The sequence below is a fragment of the Leucopleurus acutus genome (assembly GCF_964270905.1).
Source record: "Leucopleurus acutus genome assembly, chromosome: 14".
In the NCBI taxonomy this organism is placed as follows: domain Eukaryota; kingdom Metazoa; phylum Chordata; class Mammalia; order Artiodactyla; family Delphinidae; genus Leucopleurus; species Leucopleurus acutus.
This window is the reverse complement of record NC_139156.1, coordinates 58,583,012-58,599,966: the sequence shown is the minus strand read 5'-3', so window position 1 is coordinate 58,599,966 and position 16,955 is coordinate 58,583,012. Positions and strand designations below refer to the sequence as shown.

At 37.2% G+C, this 16,955-nt stretch overlaps 1 protein-coding gene across 4 annotated transcripts in view; it reads left to right on the top strand.

Moving 5' to 3' along the window:
• ADK (adenosine kinase) overlaps positions 1-16,955 on the top strand; it is a 487,490-nt gene that overhangs the window by 51,718 nt on the left and 418,817 nt on the right. For all 4 annotated transcript variants that reach the window (XM_082854024.1, XM_082854021.1, XM_082854023.1 and 1 more), the window contains exon 3: positions 16,862-16,915. In XM_082854024.1, the coding sequence (XP_082710150.1) occupies positions 16,862-16,915 (54 nt within the window). The remainder of the gene's footprint in view (positions 1-16,861; positions 16,916-16,955) is intronic.

Below are 16,955 nucleotides of genomic sequence, written 5' to 3'. Positions count from 1 at the left end.
GTTCCTCCTCTGTGTCGGGCAGGGGAGTTTTCTTGTCCCTACGTGGTCAAACTGGGACTGTCATGGCACTATGGAAAAATTATTCCATGTCTCAGTACAATGAGGGTCTTTCACTTTGAAGTGTCACGTTTTTATAAATTATTGTTTTTTATGTGTACAGAGAGCATGTCCAAGGGGTCATTAACTTACTGAGCTCACTGGGCAGGATGTGGGTCTCATGCCACCATTGTTTTATTGTTTGGGGGCATGTCTCATACTTCTGTTGCATGGTTTTGTTGCTAAGCAAGCCAGCTTGGTTTTGTGGTTAAGCAAACCTGCTTTCTTGAGTGATCAATAACTTATAGGGGTGTCCCATACTTTTTTTTTTTTACTTACAATCCTCTGGTAGGATTAACTTATTTAATTACCTACTTCGTCCCTTTACTCTGTGCCTATCAGGTTGGGCTTGTTGACTGATGGGACTTTATTGTGGCTTGGTTATGCTAAAAACCTATTTTGGGGGGCTGGGGTGTGACCCTTAATGTTAGTATCTGAAAGTCTAAAGAGTCTGTTCAGTTTCTTTACAGAAAAGTCTTCCATTTTCCTTTCTGAAGGTTTAAGCTTGGCTGCTTTATTCTGAGTTGGCCAGGGAAAGGGGGCTAGAGATACCATAATTAAGTAGGCAGTTTCACCTGTCTCTCCCTATTCCCCCTGGTTTGCCTGTTGTTCCTTAGTTCTGAGATACTTCTCTTTGGTTTCTTGAGGGAATAAACCTCTAATTTATCTCTAATTTATTTTAGGAATTGTAAGTTGTGATGATGAGATGGTAGTCCATTCCCTTACTTGTAGCTCCAGGCCTTATCTGTAACCTCTGAGATTTAGGGTTTCTGCAGGTGGACTAAGCTTGCTTATCATAAGTAGTCTCTTTCAATTGCAAATGAGATTTTAGTTTCTTTAGTGCTGCTGAGTTCCTCATCTGCTTTCCTTTTTCTGAAAATTTGTGGAAACCTTTTGACCATTAATGCTTAATTACATTAGTATTCTTTTTTTTTTTTTTAACATTAGTATTCTTTTTGCTCCTGTAGGTGTTTGCCTTTTTTTGTGCCTTTATTATCATTTTAACAGTCTTGGAAGGAAGAGTAGATAATCTTTCTGCCATACATAAGTGGAAGTCCAAGGGGTGTGAGTGTGTGTATTTCACTATTATTATATGTACTATAGCAGGAAATGTATAACCATGGACTCAGGATTTTTGAGACAAATTGGAATTTGGAGATAATTTAGTCTTCTTTATTCATTTTACAACAGCGGAACAGGCTCAGCAAAGTTAGATGTTTTGCCCTTGATTACAGTTAGCATTGCAAGCCTGAGATGGAATCTGTATCTCCTGACCCTATTTGTTTCTTTTTCTACCATGCTACACTAATTACCTTTATTTTTTAAACAGATGATTAAATTATTAACAGTTTGAACCTATTGTACAAACTAAGAATTAATAACTACATGCCAGATTTTGGGGATTCAAAATGGGTAAGCCTGGTTTCTATGTCAGAGCAGTCTCTGGATAAATAAAAATGATTTTCTTACTTTCCTTTAGTTCATATCTTTTGTTGATTACTGGCTTCATCTTTTGTTTTAACTGTTTAACAATTTGTATATTTATGTGATGATCTTAACTTATGATTTGCCAAACAAGCAGTGTTTTGAATAAAAGAGAGGGTTTTTTCCCTTTAATTTACAATTTCCTTTGACTTTCTTGACTCACGTTACTCTCTTCTGCTTTCTAATTTCTTACTTGAGAGTAAGCTCAATATATATATTTTTTTGTACTAGGTTTACAATTTAGTATAAGCCTTGCATGCAGTGTTTATAAACATTGCTGGGGAGAGAGGCAATTAAGGAAAGTATCTTACTAAATCTTTTCTATATACAGTAAGCTCTTGGTGCAAAGGAACTGCACTATGCTTTTTTCTTACATGACCCTTGGCATGGTGCTGGATACATGTTAGGCACTTGGTGAATAGCGTTTGGCTGTAAAACATTTTTTTATGAAAGGCTTTTTTTGAAGTGGAGTTTTAAGTGTTCAATGTTAAAAGTTAATGAGAGGGCTTCCCTGGTGGCGCAGGGGTTGAGAGTCCGCCTGCCGATGCAGGGGACACGGACGGGTTCGTGCCCCGGTCTGGGAAGTGAGCAATGGCCGCTGAGCCTGCGCGTCCGGAGCCTGTGCTCCGCAACGGGAGAGGCAACAACAGTGAGAGGCCCGCGTACCGCAAAAAAAAAAAAAAAAAAAAAAAAAAAGTTAATGAGAGAATTGATATTTTCTTCACATACATTTTTGTGAAGATATATTTTTCACATGCTATGTTTGTCAAGCTTTTCAGAGCAGTTTTTTAAAGAACAAGAACCATCATATTCTAATGGTCTTTGCACACTGGACTGGTATACAACAAAGGGTTGAATCTAAAGAAGGGCCATGGAGAATCCATCTGAAAAACTTTCAAGAGTAAGGAGAAAAAACAAGAGTATAATAATTTTTAACAATTATTATCTGACAATAAAGCATTATTCAACATGTATTAGGTACGTTTTTATATGGTATTAGTTTAGTCCTCATGACAACTTTATAAGGTAGTTATCCTCGTAAAGAATAACAGAGCTTAAGTCATTTGTTCATGACCAAAAAGTGTATCAGTCATTGTGCAGTAATTTGAAATACATGCTTGTTTTAATTGTAAAATCTGTATTCTTTATTTTCTACTATCTTACTATGGAAGTATTAATTTGAAAGTGAAAAACTCAATTATATATCCAGATTTTTTGAGTGTAAATTAAGTAGATACATAAAGGCTCATAAACTTAATGAAATTCTATTTTCCTTTTAGTATAGATACAGTGTAGATGAGAAAAATGTGTGTAGTTTGCTCCAAAAATTGTTAACATTTAGTTTTAATTAGTGCATCAGAGTAGATTAATAATTTCTTTGTGAGAGATTGAAAGACTCAACAATTCTCTTTTTGACTGAACTTTCAAAACAGTGCACTTCTTATGTTGGGAGGATGGTATGTTGTCTACAATTGACCTGTTTCCAGAATAGAGCAAGCATTGCCATGATTCAGAAATATCAACTAGATAATTATTTGATATTCAAAAATTAAATTTCTTCTAGAGTATCCTAGTCTTTATTTGAAGATTGTAAAGCTGGTTTTTCCCTTGAATAAGAAAAAATTAGGATCTGAGAAAAGCAGAATTAAGTTAGTTTGGGTGTATCCAATTTGCCAAAATATTACAACTGAAAATAAGTAGGACACGTGTGGTAGGAAGTAGGCTATTGAGAATAATCTTTTCCAGCATATTGAAGAGACACAGTGGGTGTGAGGGGAGGAGGAAATATGGAACATATAAATACTTCCAGATGAGTATTGGTGTAATTATGGGGAATAAAGGAAAGGAATGTATTAATAGGGATGGAAAACAAATATGTAAGACAGATTTGCCTTAATTTTTCCTGACACCATATAAATACCACAGAAGTAAGAGGAATGAGAGAATTAATGAAATGGTAATCGGGAAATAAAAGTCATCATTAGAAATAAAAATACTCAGTTTTAAGAAGGGAAGCTAGAGTAGTTCAGGAAATGTGTTTCTCTCACAGACATAAATCCTTAATAATATAATGATACGAACCTTAGGTAAATCTTGATTAATATAAGCATACATGAAAGATACTACTTAATGTTTACTCCAAAAATACTCAAAGTAAAGTTGATCATAAATTTCAATGCTGATTATTCAATGCCAAAAATTTACAGATGAATTATTTGTATAAGTTAAGATGAATTACTTTGATAAATGATGTATATTAGGTGTGAAGGTGAAACAATATTTGGAGTGTCAAGTGAGACTCCTTATATACAGTTAAAAGCTATCATTGTTTTGTTTAAAACTAATTGTGAGATGCTCTGACACTTTTGTAGTTGTCTCTGTATAGCTATTTTGCAGTATTTTCTTCTACAAGTTATAACATTATGCTTTGTGTATTTAGGTCCTTAATTGATCCTGAATTGATTTTTGTATATGACGTGAGGTAGGGCTCCAGTTTTTTTTTTTTTGCACCAAAATATTTTATTATTTTACAGATGTAAAGAGGAGAACTCTTTGATTCTATTTTTAAAATAAAGCAAATAATTGCTGGTCACAATAATCCTGAATACTCCTCAACTTACAACACCTTTTTGTTTGGGACTGAATAATAATGTTTCAAGATTCAGTAAAATTATTTGTCTTCATATAAACTAAACTTCTAATGTTGGTCATACAGGAGTTTGCTACACTCAGAACATGTAGAAAAAAGAAGAGAGAATGAAAAACATGTTACAAAATTTGTCTCTGTTAACATTTGCAGAGAAAAACGAGAACAGACAGAGATTTAGAGAGAGAGAGAGAGAGAGAGAGAGAGAGAGAAGGAGAGAGGAACCATAATATGAATTACCATCTTCCCACCATCAAAATCTTCAAGGTGATAGGCAAATAAAGACAAACTTAGGATCAGAACTTGCAACAGGATAGACATGTATGTGTATTGGGATCCAGTTTTTAAAAAGGTTTTCCTTTTAGGGAATCAGCTATTATATTACTATATTGTGAATAGGCCAACTTCTACCCACTGATCTGCAATGACAATTTTTATTTATCTATAGTTTGGTCTCTGGCTTCTTAACTTTTTTTTTTTTTTTTCCCTTCTAGTCTGTCTGTCCTTGAACTAATATAGCCCTATTTTTATTTTGTTACTAAAGCTTTACACTAAGTCTTGATGTCTGATGGGCAAGTCCCTACACTTCGTTTTTATTCAGGAATTTTCTTAGCTGTTCTTGGCTCTTTTCTTTTGTCCACAGATTTTAGAATAGCTTGTCAGGTTCTACAAAAATTGTTTCTGGGATTTTGTTTGGAATTACATTACCTTTATAGATGAACTTGGGAAAAATGAGATCTTTAACATACGAGTTTTCTAAGTACATTAGATACAGGGTTGCAAAATGAATAGTTTTGATTTTTTTAGACTTACACATCTTATGGAGTGGTCATTGCTAAATTTGTTAGCTTCAAAAATTATAAAAATAAATGATTCTTGGAAAAAATTCAAACCATGTAGAAGAGATTAAAAGTAAAAATGAAATCTGGGGTAACTTACTGTCTCTGCAGCAGCAGTCCACTAGTACTTTCTGCAATGCTGGAAATGTTGTATATCTGTGTTTTCCAATATGGTAACCAGTAGTCACATTTAGCTTTGAATGTTTGAAGTGTGGTTAGTGCAACTGATGTGTTTTTTTTTTTGGGCTGTGCCGCAAGGCCTGTGGGATCTTAGTTCCCCGACCAGGGATCAAACCCGTGCCCCCTGCAGTGGAAGCACAGAGTCTTAACCACTGGACCGTCAGGGAAGTCTGACCACTGATGTATTGAATTTTAAAATTTTATTTTATTTTAATTAATTTAAATTCAAATAGTAATGTGATTAGTGGTTATAGTATTAGACACTGTAGCTTAGGTCTTATTGCAAAATTTAGTTTTCTTCATAAGTGTACATTTTTGTGAGGTTTATTCTAGGTATTTTTAAAATATAGTTGTTGCTATTGTGAGTAGAATTTTTTTTCAATAACTTTTTAAGATTGTTCGTGGTATTTGGAAAGGCTACTGAATTTTGAATATTTCCTTTAGCTTAGTTACCTTTGCCCTTCTTTAAAAGAAAGATGATCTTCGGCTATTTTGATTTTTGTTTAATGAATTCCAGATTCTTAGAATTTGAAATAAACTGGTATTGAAATTTGAATTTGAAATAAACTCTGAATCTTTATATTATTTCATATTAAGTAATTGGTTTTGAGTTGTTCTGGAGCTTCTTCAAATAAGACCTAAATTATGGACGCTAAATGAACATAGACTCATTTATAAAGATTTCATTTTGCCCCAGATATTGTAAGACGGTATTCCTCGTGGCTTCTCTGATTTTCAGACCTGATTTTTTTTTTTAAACAACCTTGGTCTGTCTGTCTTTTTTCTTTTTTAATATTTATTTATTTATTTGGCTGCACTGGGTCATTAGTTGCGGCATATGGGATCTTTAGTGGAGACATGTGAGATCTAGTTCCCAAACCAGGGATCGAACGCAGGCCCTCTGCATTGGGAGCACAGAGTCTTAGCCACTGGACCACCAGGGAAGTACCTCCAGACCTGACTTTTGAGGAAATATTGAGGAAAATGGTATTCTTAAGGCTTACCTAAGCATGGATTCATTTTTAACAGTTCATTTGAGCTCAGTATACATTTTTTGGAGCACCTGCTTTGTGTTCAGCATTTTGCCAAATACTGGGACTACAGTGTTAAATAAGTTTCTTGCCTTTAAGCAGCTAGTAGTGTAATTGAGGAGACAAATGTAGAAAGAAATTGATTCATATACTGTGGCATTATAGAATACAGGTTAAGATTGTGCTCTGGAGTGACTTGTAGTTGTGTGACTTTGGTTATATTTCTTAATCTGTGGAAGCTCAGTTTCCTTGTGAATAAAATAGGAATATTATAGTAGGAATAGGAATGTATAGTAGTATGTATATAGTAGTAAAATAGGAATGTATAGTAGGAATGTGAGGATTGAATGAGATAATTTATGTATTTGCCATGTGCTAGCTAATATTATTGGCTACTAGACAGCTTGGAATGTCTCACATCTCTGTTACAGACAGTGGAGACAACTTGAGGGGGGTTAATAAGCAGGCGGATGACATGGTCAGATTCACGTTTAGAATGCTGTAAATCACTGTGTCTGCAGTAGGTCAGAGAATTTGAGGAGATAAATTAGAGGACGCTGTAGTGATAGACGTGTTGAGAGACGGTGACCTAATCATTACAGTTAGGAGAGAATGGTCGGGAGAAAGTTCAATAATACTTCAGTGTTATAAAGGTAAGACTTGATGATTGATTTAATGAAAAGGGCAAAGGAGTCAGGGATGACATTCCAATGTTTAGTTTTGGTAAATGACTAGATGTTGTTATTTATAACTGAGTTAGGGAGTTTGGGAGGGGGAGGACATGTTAGAGGGGATGGAGAGATTGAGTTGTTTTGTTCATGCATGAGATGAATGTGTGATATCTAGGTGGGCATATTTAGGAGAGAGTTAGATTTATGTTTCTGGTGGGTAGAGGATTCATGGTGGGAGAGACATGTAATAAACATTATATTTAATTGTAATTTGACATAATGGCATTCAATAAATGTTAGCTATTTTTACCATTATCATCATCATCATTATCACCACCACTGCTGCTACCATTATTATATAGGTAGTGTTTAAAGCAACCAATAGATAAGCCTTTCTAGAGGAAGGGCATAAAGTAAAAGGAGAAGTGGGGTGGAAGATAGAACATTTAATGGATGGGTAGATGAAGAAGTATGGTAGGAGATGGAGAAGAAATGGTGAGCTTGTAGCAGGAGAACTAAGATAAGGTCTCACAAAGAATAGTGACTTTGTATGACAGAGTGGTTAATAATATCAGATGTAACAGATTGGTAACATAAAGCCTACAGGAGTCCACTGGACTTGACAATAGGATGTCAGTGGTGACCTCAGCTAAGTAAATCACAGTGGAGTGACATGTAGGGACAGAATCCAGACTAAAATATACTTAGAAATGTATAGGAAGTGTGATACAACGTGGGCTAGTTTTGTTCATGTGGCCCAAGAGCCAAGTGGTGACATCTTACAAGTACCAAATTTTAAAATTTTCTTTTAATGAAAATATGTGGCTGGTTGTTATGAATAATTATCAATGATTTTTTTAAAATACAAAGAGTATAGTTCTATGTGTTTAGGTTTAAATCTAGCTTAATTATTATTTCCTCCAGCTTTCTCTAATTGAGTTTTAATCCTCATCTAGTTGTTTTTTTTTTTTTTTTTTTTTTTACGGTACACTGTCCTCTCACTGTTGTGATCTCTCCCGTTGCGGAGCACAGGCTCAGCGGCCATGGCTCACGGGCCTAGCCACTCCGCGGCATGTGGGATCTTCCCGGACTGGGGCATGAACCCATGTCCCCTGCATCAGCAGGCGGACTCTCAACCACTGTGCCACCAGGGAAGCCCCCTCATCTAGTTTTTTAATGAGAATTTAAAATATTATTTTCATAAACCTTGTAACTTATTGCTGTTATTTGCATTCAAACCCCATGGTTTACTCTCTTAAAAAATTAATTAATTAGTTAATTAATTTTTGGCTGCCTTGGGTCTTTGTTGCTGCCCGAGGGCGTTCTTTAGTTGCGGTGAGCGGGGGCTACTCTTCATTGCGGTGCGTGGGCTTCTCATTGCGGTGGCTTCTCTTGTCGCGGAGCATGGGCTCTAGGTGCACAGGCTTCAGTAATTGTGGCTCGCAGGCTCTAGAACACAGGCTCAGTAGTTGTGGCACACCGGCTTAGTTGCTCCGCGGCATGTGGGATCTTCCCAGACCAGGGCTCGAACCCACGTCCCCTGCATTGGCAGGCGGATTCTTAACCAGTGTGCCATGAGGGAAGCCCACCATGGTTTACTCTTAATCTGTTTCTTTATAAGCCTCTTAAATTTCAGCTTTAGTGAAAGCTGAAAGATTAGTGGATTAACACTTTTGATCTCCTTTTTCTTCCTTTCTGTTTTTTTTGTATTTTTTTAAATTGAAGTATAGTTGATTTATAATGTTGTGTTAATTACTGTTGTACAGTAAAGTGATTCAGTTATACATATATATACCTTCCTTTTTTAATATTCTTTTCCATTATGGTTTATCGCAGGATATTGAATATAGTTCTCTGTGCTTTCTGATTTTTTTTTTTTTTAATTTGCTTTTTTTTTGGCTGCACCGCGCATCTTGCGGGATCTTAGTTCCCTGACCACGGATTGAACCTGGCCCCCGGGCAGTGAAAGCACAGAGTCCTAACCACTGGACTGCCAGGGAATTCCCTCTAATATGTTTTTATAAAAAAATATTTATTTATTTTGGCTGCACTGGGTCTTAGTTGCACCATGCGGGATCTTCGTTGCGGCATGTGGGATCTTTAGTTGTGGCATGTGAACTTCTTAGTTGCACCATGCAACCTCTTAGTTGTAGCATGCATGCAGGATCTAGTTCAGGAATCAGACCGGGGCCCCTGCATTGGGACTTTGGAGTCTTACCCACTGGACCACCAGGGAAGTCCCTCTAATATGTTTGAATCAACTTTTATTTTACAATTGCAAGAGCCATTTAAACATGTTACGTTTAAAATCTCACTATATCCACACTATCTGTATGATTGATTCTGTCAACTTTATAAAACTTAACAGGAACCATTAGGGTTCTTTGGTTTATATGGTAATATTTGTAGATTTCTAGAATTTTACTCATTTAATTCTCACAGGGCAATCTTAGTTGCAAGTATTTATGGAATATTTTATTATCATCCTGCTATATAGCAAGTCTTAGCTTGACATTACTATCTGTGACATTGGTAGGGCATTTCATTTATGACTGGGCTGTTCTGGACTTCACAGTCTCTTCAAGGACCTTTCTGAGCCTGAAATTCTAAGTTATGCTAATCTTCAGGGAAAGAACGCATCTGAATAAATAGTGTCTGTTTCAGTTTCTTACAAAAGGCCCAAACTTTGTTTTATTACTGTTAGTTGTACACTACTGTTGTTCTAGCGTATCTCAATAGTTATCTATAATGTATTAATACATTTTATTTATGTGTTCTGATACTTAATTATAAACCTAAATAATAATACCATTTTCCCATTGCCCATGGTAGGAATGCCATTATTGGATTTTATTCTTTCTTTGCTTCAAGAGTGTCTTCCTTAAATAGCTCAGACAGGATTGAGGGAAGTATTTCTCCTCCTTCTCCTCTCCCCTCCTCCTGTGTCCCTTCTACCCCTCCTTCTCCCTCCCTTCCCACTTCCCTTCTTCCTACTTACTTGTCACCTGTTGCTGTCAATATTTATATAATAAAGTATTTAAATTAAATTTATTTAAATTTTTTTGTACAAGAAAAGTTTTCATGTAATCTTTGGAGGCTTACAAGTTCATTGGTTGAAAAGTTTAAGTGGAAACTGTATCCGGTTGAGTATCATAACCACATTCTAAAATGTTGTATGTAATTGTTTTTAATATAGTTTTTCTAATTTCAAAATAATATCCTTATTATGTACATTTTAAAAACACAAAGAAAAAAATAAAAATCATATGCAATGATACATAATATTTTGATATATATGTTTCCAATTCTTTTTGGGAGTATATTGCAAGCTTTTTCTTTTTTTTTAAAAAAAGTATTCATTCATTCATTTATTCATTCATTCTGGCCACGCTGGGTCTTAGTTGTGGCATGCGGGCTTTTTTTTTTTATAAATTTGTTTATTTTATTTATTTATTTTTGGCTGCGTTGGGTCTTCGTTGCTGCTCATGGGCTTTCTCTAGTTTCAGTGAGTGGAGGCTACTCGTCATGGTGCGTGGGCTTCTCATTGCAGTGGCTTCTCTAGCTGCGGATCACGGGCTCTAGGCTGCGGGCTTCAGTAGCTGTGGCACGCAGGCTCAGTAGTTGTGACGCACAGGCTTAGTTGTTCTGTGGCATGTGGGATCTTCCCGGACTGGGGATTGAGCCCATGTCCCCTGCATTGACAGGTGGATTCCTAACCACTGTGCCACCAGGGAAGTTCCAGGATTTTTTTTTTTTTTTTATTTGTGGCATGCGGACTTCTTACTTGCGGCATGCAAACTCTTAGTTGCAGCATGTGTGCAGGATCTAGTTTCCCGACCAGGGATCAAACCTGGGCCCCCTGCCCTGGGAGCACGGAGTCTTACCCACTGGACCACTAGGGAAGTCCCTCTCCTATTTTTTAAAAAAAACAATATTGAACCATTTCCCCATGGTTGAACTGTAATTTACTGATGCAGTTGGGTACGTTTTGGATGGTGTAATAGTTTACAGTTTTACTTTTCCATAAATTATGCTCTAGTTGACATCCTTGTATACAACTGTCTGATGTTTCCTTAATGGAAATTTGTAGTTGTGCAGTTCTTTCAAAACAAGTGAAATACTTCAACAACCCCCCCCCCCACCAATCTACTTTTGAGCTAATTTAATTATTCATTTGGTAGAGGTGGAGGCATTCCAAGAAAGGGGGGAGGGGTGAGCCTTTATATCTGTTAAATAATGTGCTGGGCCCTTTTCAAGTATTATCTTTTTTTTTTTTTTAATTTGTTTATTTTATTTATCTTTGGCTGTGTTGGGTCTTGTTGCCCGGGGACTTTCTCTAGTTGTGGCGAGTGGGGGCTACTCTTCGTTGCGGTGCGTGGGCTTCTCATTGGAGTGGCTTCTCTTGATGCGGAGCACAGGCTCTAGGGGCGCAGGCTTCAGTAGTTGTGGCACACGGGCTCATTAGTTGTGGCACATGGGCTTAGTTGCTCCACGGCATGTGGGATCTTCCCAGACCAGGGATCGAACCCGTGTCCCTGCATTGGCAGGCAGATTCTTAACCACTGCACCGCCCCCAGGGAAGCCCCCGGAAGTATTATCTTTTTTGATCCACATAGCAACCCTGTCACATAGGTAATTTTATCCTCTTTAGAGAAATTAAATGGCTTGTCTACTTAATGGCAGAATCAGGACAATGACACAGGTCTTTGACTTTCAATCTAACGTAGTTTCATTGACTCAGAGGCTCTCTTTGTGGAGACTAGAGGCAGGGGTAAAGAGGGCCCTTCCCTGTGCTCTCTCCTGCTTCCTCATTTTCTGCTGATTGCTGTGTATTTCTTTTCCTTCTGGTAAATTCAGGTAGAAAAAAGGTTGAGAACTACCACTATACCATTTTGCTGTCTCTGGCTTTTTTAGGGACTATGTTCATGTTTGAATCAAGAAATGGATATAAAAGCAGAACATCTGTTTAATCATATTTTTAGGAAACAAAACCCAACTAAAAAATAGTCTGTGCTTTGTATTATTCTGGAAAAGACGTAGTAGAAAGTTGAAGTATAGCGCTCTACTTTCTACTTCCTACTAAGTTGAATTTTCCTTTTGATGTTTATTAATTTAAAACTGAATACTCAGAGAATAAGTTAAATGTAATAGATTCAAAAGGCTGTGTAGGGCTTCCCTGGTGGCGCAGTGGTTGGGGGTCCGCCTGCCGATGCAGGGGACGCGGGTTCGTGCCCCGGTCCGGGAGGATCCCGCATGCCGCGGAGCTGCTGGGCCCGTGAGCCATGGCCGCTGGGCCTGCGCGTCCGGAGCCTGTGCTCCGCGGCGGGAGGGGCCACAACAGTGAGAGGCCCGCATACCACAAAAAAAAAAACAAAAAAAAAACAACAAAAGGCTGTGTATCTTTTTTTTCTGCCAACAGCAGTTAGGTTGGCAGAACAGCATATATTAAATGAAAATAAGAACTACATATAATTATAGCCCCACATTTAAACAGACATTTAACAAACATTCATTAACATTAAATGTTTCAGTGAGAAATAGCTCCATTTCATTAGTAAGAATTATGGACCTGATGATGTATTTACTTTTACATTTATAATTCTAATTTATATCTTGCCTACTTCCGAAATAAATTTGAGGCAGTCCTTTTAGTATATAACTGTGTCCTCAAACCTAGCAGTCTGGCTGATTCTGGGTAGTATATGTATAGGTCAGGTTCTTAAGAAGAAGGGTGCAAGAGTCAAGGAAGAGATAAGCAAGATAAAATTGATAAAAAGCAGCAAAAATGAAGAAATGTAAAGGTTATTGAGATCTGATGGAAAATTCCCTGGTTTGGGGCAGGGGAAAATCAGATCAGAGACAGAAATACTACGGGAAGACTGAACATTTTGAAGTTTGGGGTTAGAGAACTAATTTGCCTGGAGGATAGTGCAAAATGGATCTTGCAGATTTATTGTTGAGGACCTGAAGATGTACTCTGTGAATCTGGCGAGTAGAATTTCCCTTTGGGTGATTTGATCACAATTAAGCTATCCTAGTCTGCTTCTTGCCTATACTATGGATCTTTTTACAGGCCACCTTCACTATTCCCTTCAAATTCTTGTCCTCAGACTTTAAAAGGGAAGGTTGTTCATGGGGAAGGAGCAAAGAAGAGATGAAATAGGAGAGGAAGAGAAAGTTGGGCAACAGATAAAAGCTGTCCGTTTTTGACTCTCTTATGAAGGAGACTTATTACTACCTCTTTTCTTTATTATAATAAACATTATATATTATACTTAACTTTATTGTAATACTTATCACACTATGAGCAGTTACTTTTATTCTGATTTGTCTACTGAATTGTGAGGTCCTTAAGGGCAAGAAATGTTTGTTCTTTCTCTTTTACTAACCAGCTAGAGAAAGAAGGAAAGTAACATTGAGTTCCTATTTTATATGTACCAAGCACTTTGCCAAGACATAGATATCATCAAATCCACGGGTTGAAACTTTTTAGCTTCCATAAAATTTTTTTTTTTTTTTTTTTGGTACACGGGCCTCTCACTGTTGTGGCCTCTCCCGTTGCGGAGCACAGGCTCCAGACGCGCAGGCTCAGTGGCCATGGCTCACGGGCCCAGCCGCTCCGTGGCATGTGGGATCTTCCCAGACCGGGGCACGAACCCGTGTCGCCTGCATCGGCAGGCGGACTCTCAACCACTGCGCCACCAGGGAAGCCCCATAAAAATGTTTTGATGAACAAGTACTTCCTCACTCATTAAGTTAATATTTATGATTTTTATATTGTAATGTTAAATAAAACTGGTAAATCACTCTTAGTGCATGCTAAATACCATTGTGGTTTGATATCTACCATGATTCATTTATAAAAAGACACAAACAGGCTCTTTTTAAACATTTAAAAAATTTATATTCCTTTCTCTGTTTAAATTCGTATCTCTATCACACTTTTCCCCACCAGATTTTATCCTTATGTGGTGTATTTTTATGCATGGATTATGTTTTGCATGTACTATACTATGCATACATTATGAAGGCAATATATTTTATGCATGAAAGCCTTTCGTGCATATTGATCACCCTATTGTATGTCTCTGCAACATATATATATGTGAAGTCAAGTTTAAAAGAAATTTCCTAGATTTTAAATTGTAATTAGCATATAGTTAGTAAAATAACATAAATGTATTAAAATGTTAAATCATTATTAAACAAGAAAATAAGTTATTGGAAATGCATGTTTGAATGAGATGGGTGAAGCTGATCTTCAATGTTTTTCAATTAATTCAACCTTTTGTAGATAAATAATACTCAATGCTGCAATAAGACAATGGTCAGCATCAATTTTATTTCCCCCTTTTTTCTTCAAGAGGTGTAAATCCTGAGCAATTTGTTTACATAATTAATTGAATGGTAATGCACAGTTTTGTTTCAGTAGTTGTCACCCAGTTATTTGAACTCTTCTGTCATCAAATGATTTATCATCAAAATTATTTTTGTTTATCTGTCAGCTGGTAATTTGATTAAGTCCTTCTTCAGTTTCGTTGAAAGCAAAGACTAGAAACCACCTGACTTGCCAGGATCATTAGAGTCATTAGAGACATGCAGTTCTGGGATGTATACCAAAAAAGGCTTTATTAAGTCTTCTTAATATAATTATATTAGGTAGTAATTATATCTATTAGCGTTTTACTTATAGGCATTGTTCAGGAGCTATTGAGAAAAGCTAAATATTGTTAACTTCAGTATACCTATGTCAAAAGGATATTTTTTTGATAAGGTGTTTTTATCAGATGACTTAAAGATGTTTTTTTTTTTTTTTTGCCTTAAACATGTTTTAACCAAAGCCATTTATTCAGTTTAAAGCCATTGTCTGCCTTGGAACCTTGCTGGCAAAACTGTTCTTTCATTGTCAAAACAATCAGATTGACTTTCATGATCTAAGAAGTCTGACTTTATTTTTCAGTTCAAATAAATGATTTGATTTGTGTTCCTGTGACAGCCATGTTTGATATTTAATCCTTGGTAGATAAATGGAAGGCAAGGAGACTTGTTTTAAAAGTGTGTTGCTTGGGACTTCCCTGGTGGCGCAGTGGTTGAGAGTCCCCCTGCCGATGCAGGGGACGCGGGTTCGTGCCCCGGTCCGGGAAGATCCCACATGCTTCAGAGCAGCTGGGCCCGTGAGCCATGGCCACTGAGCCTGTGCGTCCGGAGCCTGTGCTCCGCAACGGGAGAGGCCACAACAGTGAGAGGCCCAAGTACCGCAAAAAAAAAAAAAAAAGTGTGTTGCTTGGAAGAACTGTCTTTCTTGTTCTTTTTAGAAACTCTCTGAGCTTTGCTTCACAGAACTCTCCCTGAAAGGTAATGTAATCTTTGATGATGAACATAGGCTAGAAATGATGAACTTTTAAAATGAAAATTGTAACCAACTTCTGCCCCATTCTATAATATATCTGAAAATAGAACATCCTATCACAATTACTCATTTTTAATTTCTATCTTCATTCTTTACAGTAATTATAGAACAGGAAGCCCTGTAGTCAGTTTGTAGTAATTTAAGTTAAAGAAGGCTTTGCAGACAAAATATTATGAATCATTCCTTGTTTAATACTTCAGAGATTTTTATATCTAGGCAATGCAGTTTGGTTTCATTCAGGATGGACAAGAGTTATGCCATTCTTTTTATAAAGTGAGTAAAGACTTGTGGAAGGGGAGTCAAGTGAGGAGAATTTGGATGACCTCTCCGTTTAGACCTCTGATCCATTGTCAGGCAGATTAGTTTTAGGAAAGGAATGAATACAAGTGGAAATTGAAGACCTGTCCATTGTTGTTTATCTATTTCAGTGTACTCCTCAGAGAGTCTGTTTACCTTCAGTAGTATAAATATATGATATTGGAAGATCCCTGTTCTAATATTTATGGTAGCCTCTATTTTATAGCCAGGGAAACTTAGACTTAAAGAGGTGAAAGAATTGGCTGTGGTCATTAAGCTAGTAAATGGTTTAGTCAAGAACTCCAAAACTTACTTTTCCTCATATGTCTCACTACCTAGTACATAGTTTGGTACACATAGATGTTTGCTATGTATTTAATAAAAGAATAACTTCATATTGTTTTGTGAACTATTAAATACTTAACATTTTAGTAGTCTCTTGAATTTTGAACTGCTGCGTGAAAGTAACAGATGATTCACTGCAGAAGAATATTGAAGATAACTCACATTTTTTTTTTTTTTTTTTGCATTACGCGGGCCTCTCACTGTTGTGGCCTCTCCCGTTGCGGAGCACAGGCTCCGGACGCGCAGGCCCAGCAGCCATGGCTCACGGGCCCAGCCGCTCCGCGGCATGCAGGACCCTCCCAGACCGGGGCACGAACCTGTGTCCCCTGCATCGACAGGCGGACTCTCAACCACTGTGCCACCAGGGAAGCCCGATAACTCATATTTTTAAAGCATGATCAAGTTCATCTCCCTTTAGTTCTTGAAGTGGTGTCTGTGGAAGTGACTAATAGACCATCAAAGAACTTAGGCACTTTGGGGGACTTCCCTGGTGGTGCAGTGGGTATCCGTGTTCCCAATGCAGGGGGCCTGGGTTCGATCCTTAGTCAGGGAACTAGATCCCACATGCATGCCGCAACTAAGAAGTCTGCATGCTGCAACTAAAAGATACTGCATGCTGCAATGAAGGTCCCACGTGCCTCAACTAAGACCCGGTGCATCCTAAATAAATAAATAAATACTAAAAAAAAAAGAACTTAGGCAGTTTTAAATGTTTTATCAATTAAGATAGAGACCTGTTAACAGTGTAGTAGTGTTTATTTGATAGGGGTCAACTGGCTGTATGTTGATATCACAGTCAGATGTCCATGAGGCAAACGTATGTTTATATGACCAGTATATTTTTGTTTCTGTGTTAACAGGTATTCTCTTAAACTGAATGACCAAATCTTGGCTGAAGAGAAACACAAGGAACTGTAAGTGCATTAAACCCTAGGTTGTACATAATTTACTCTG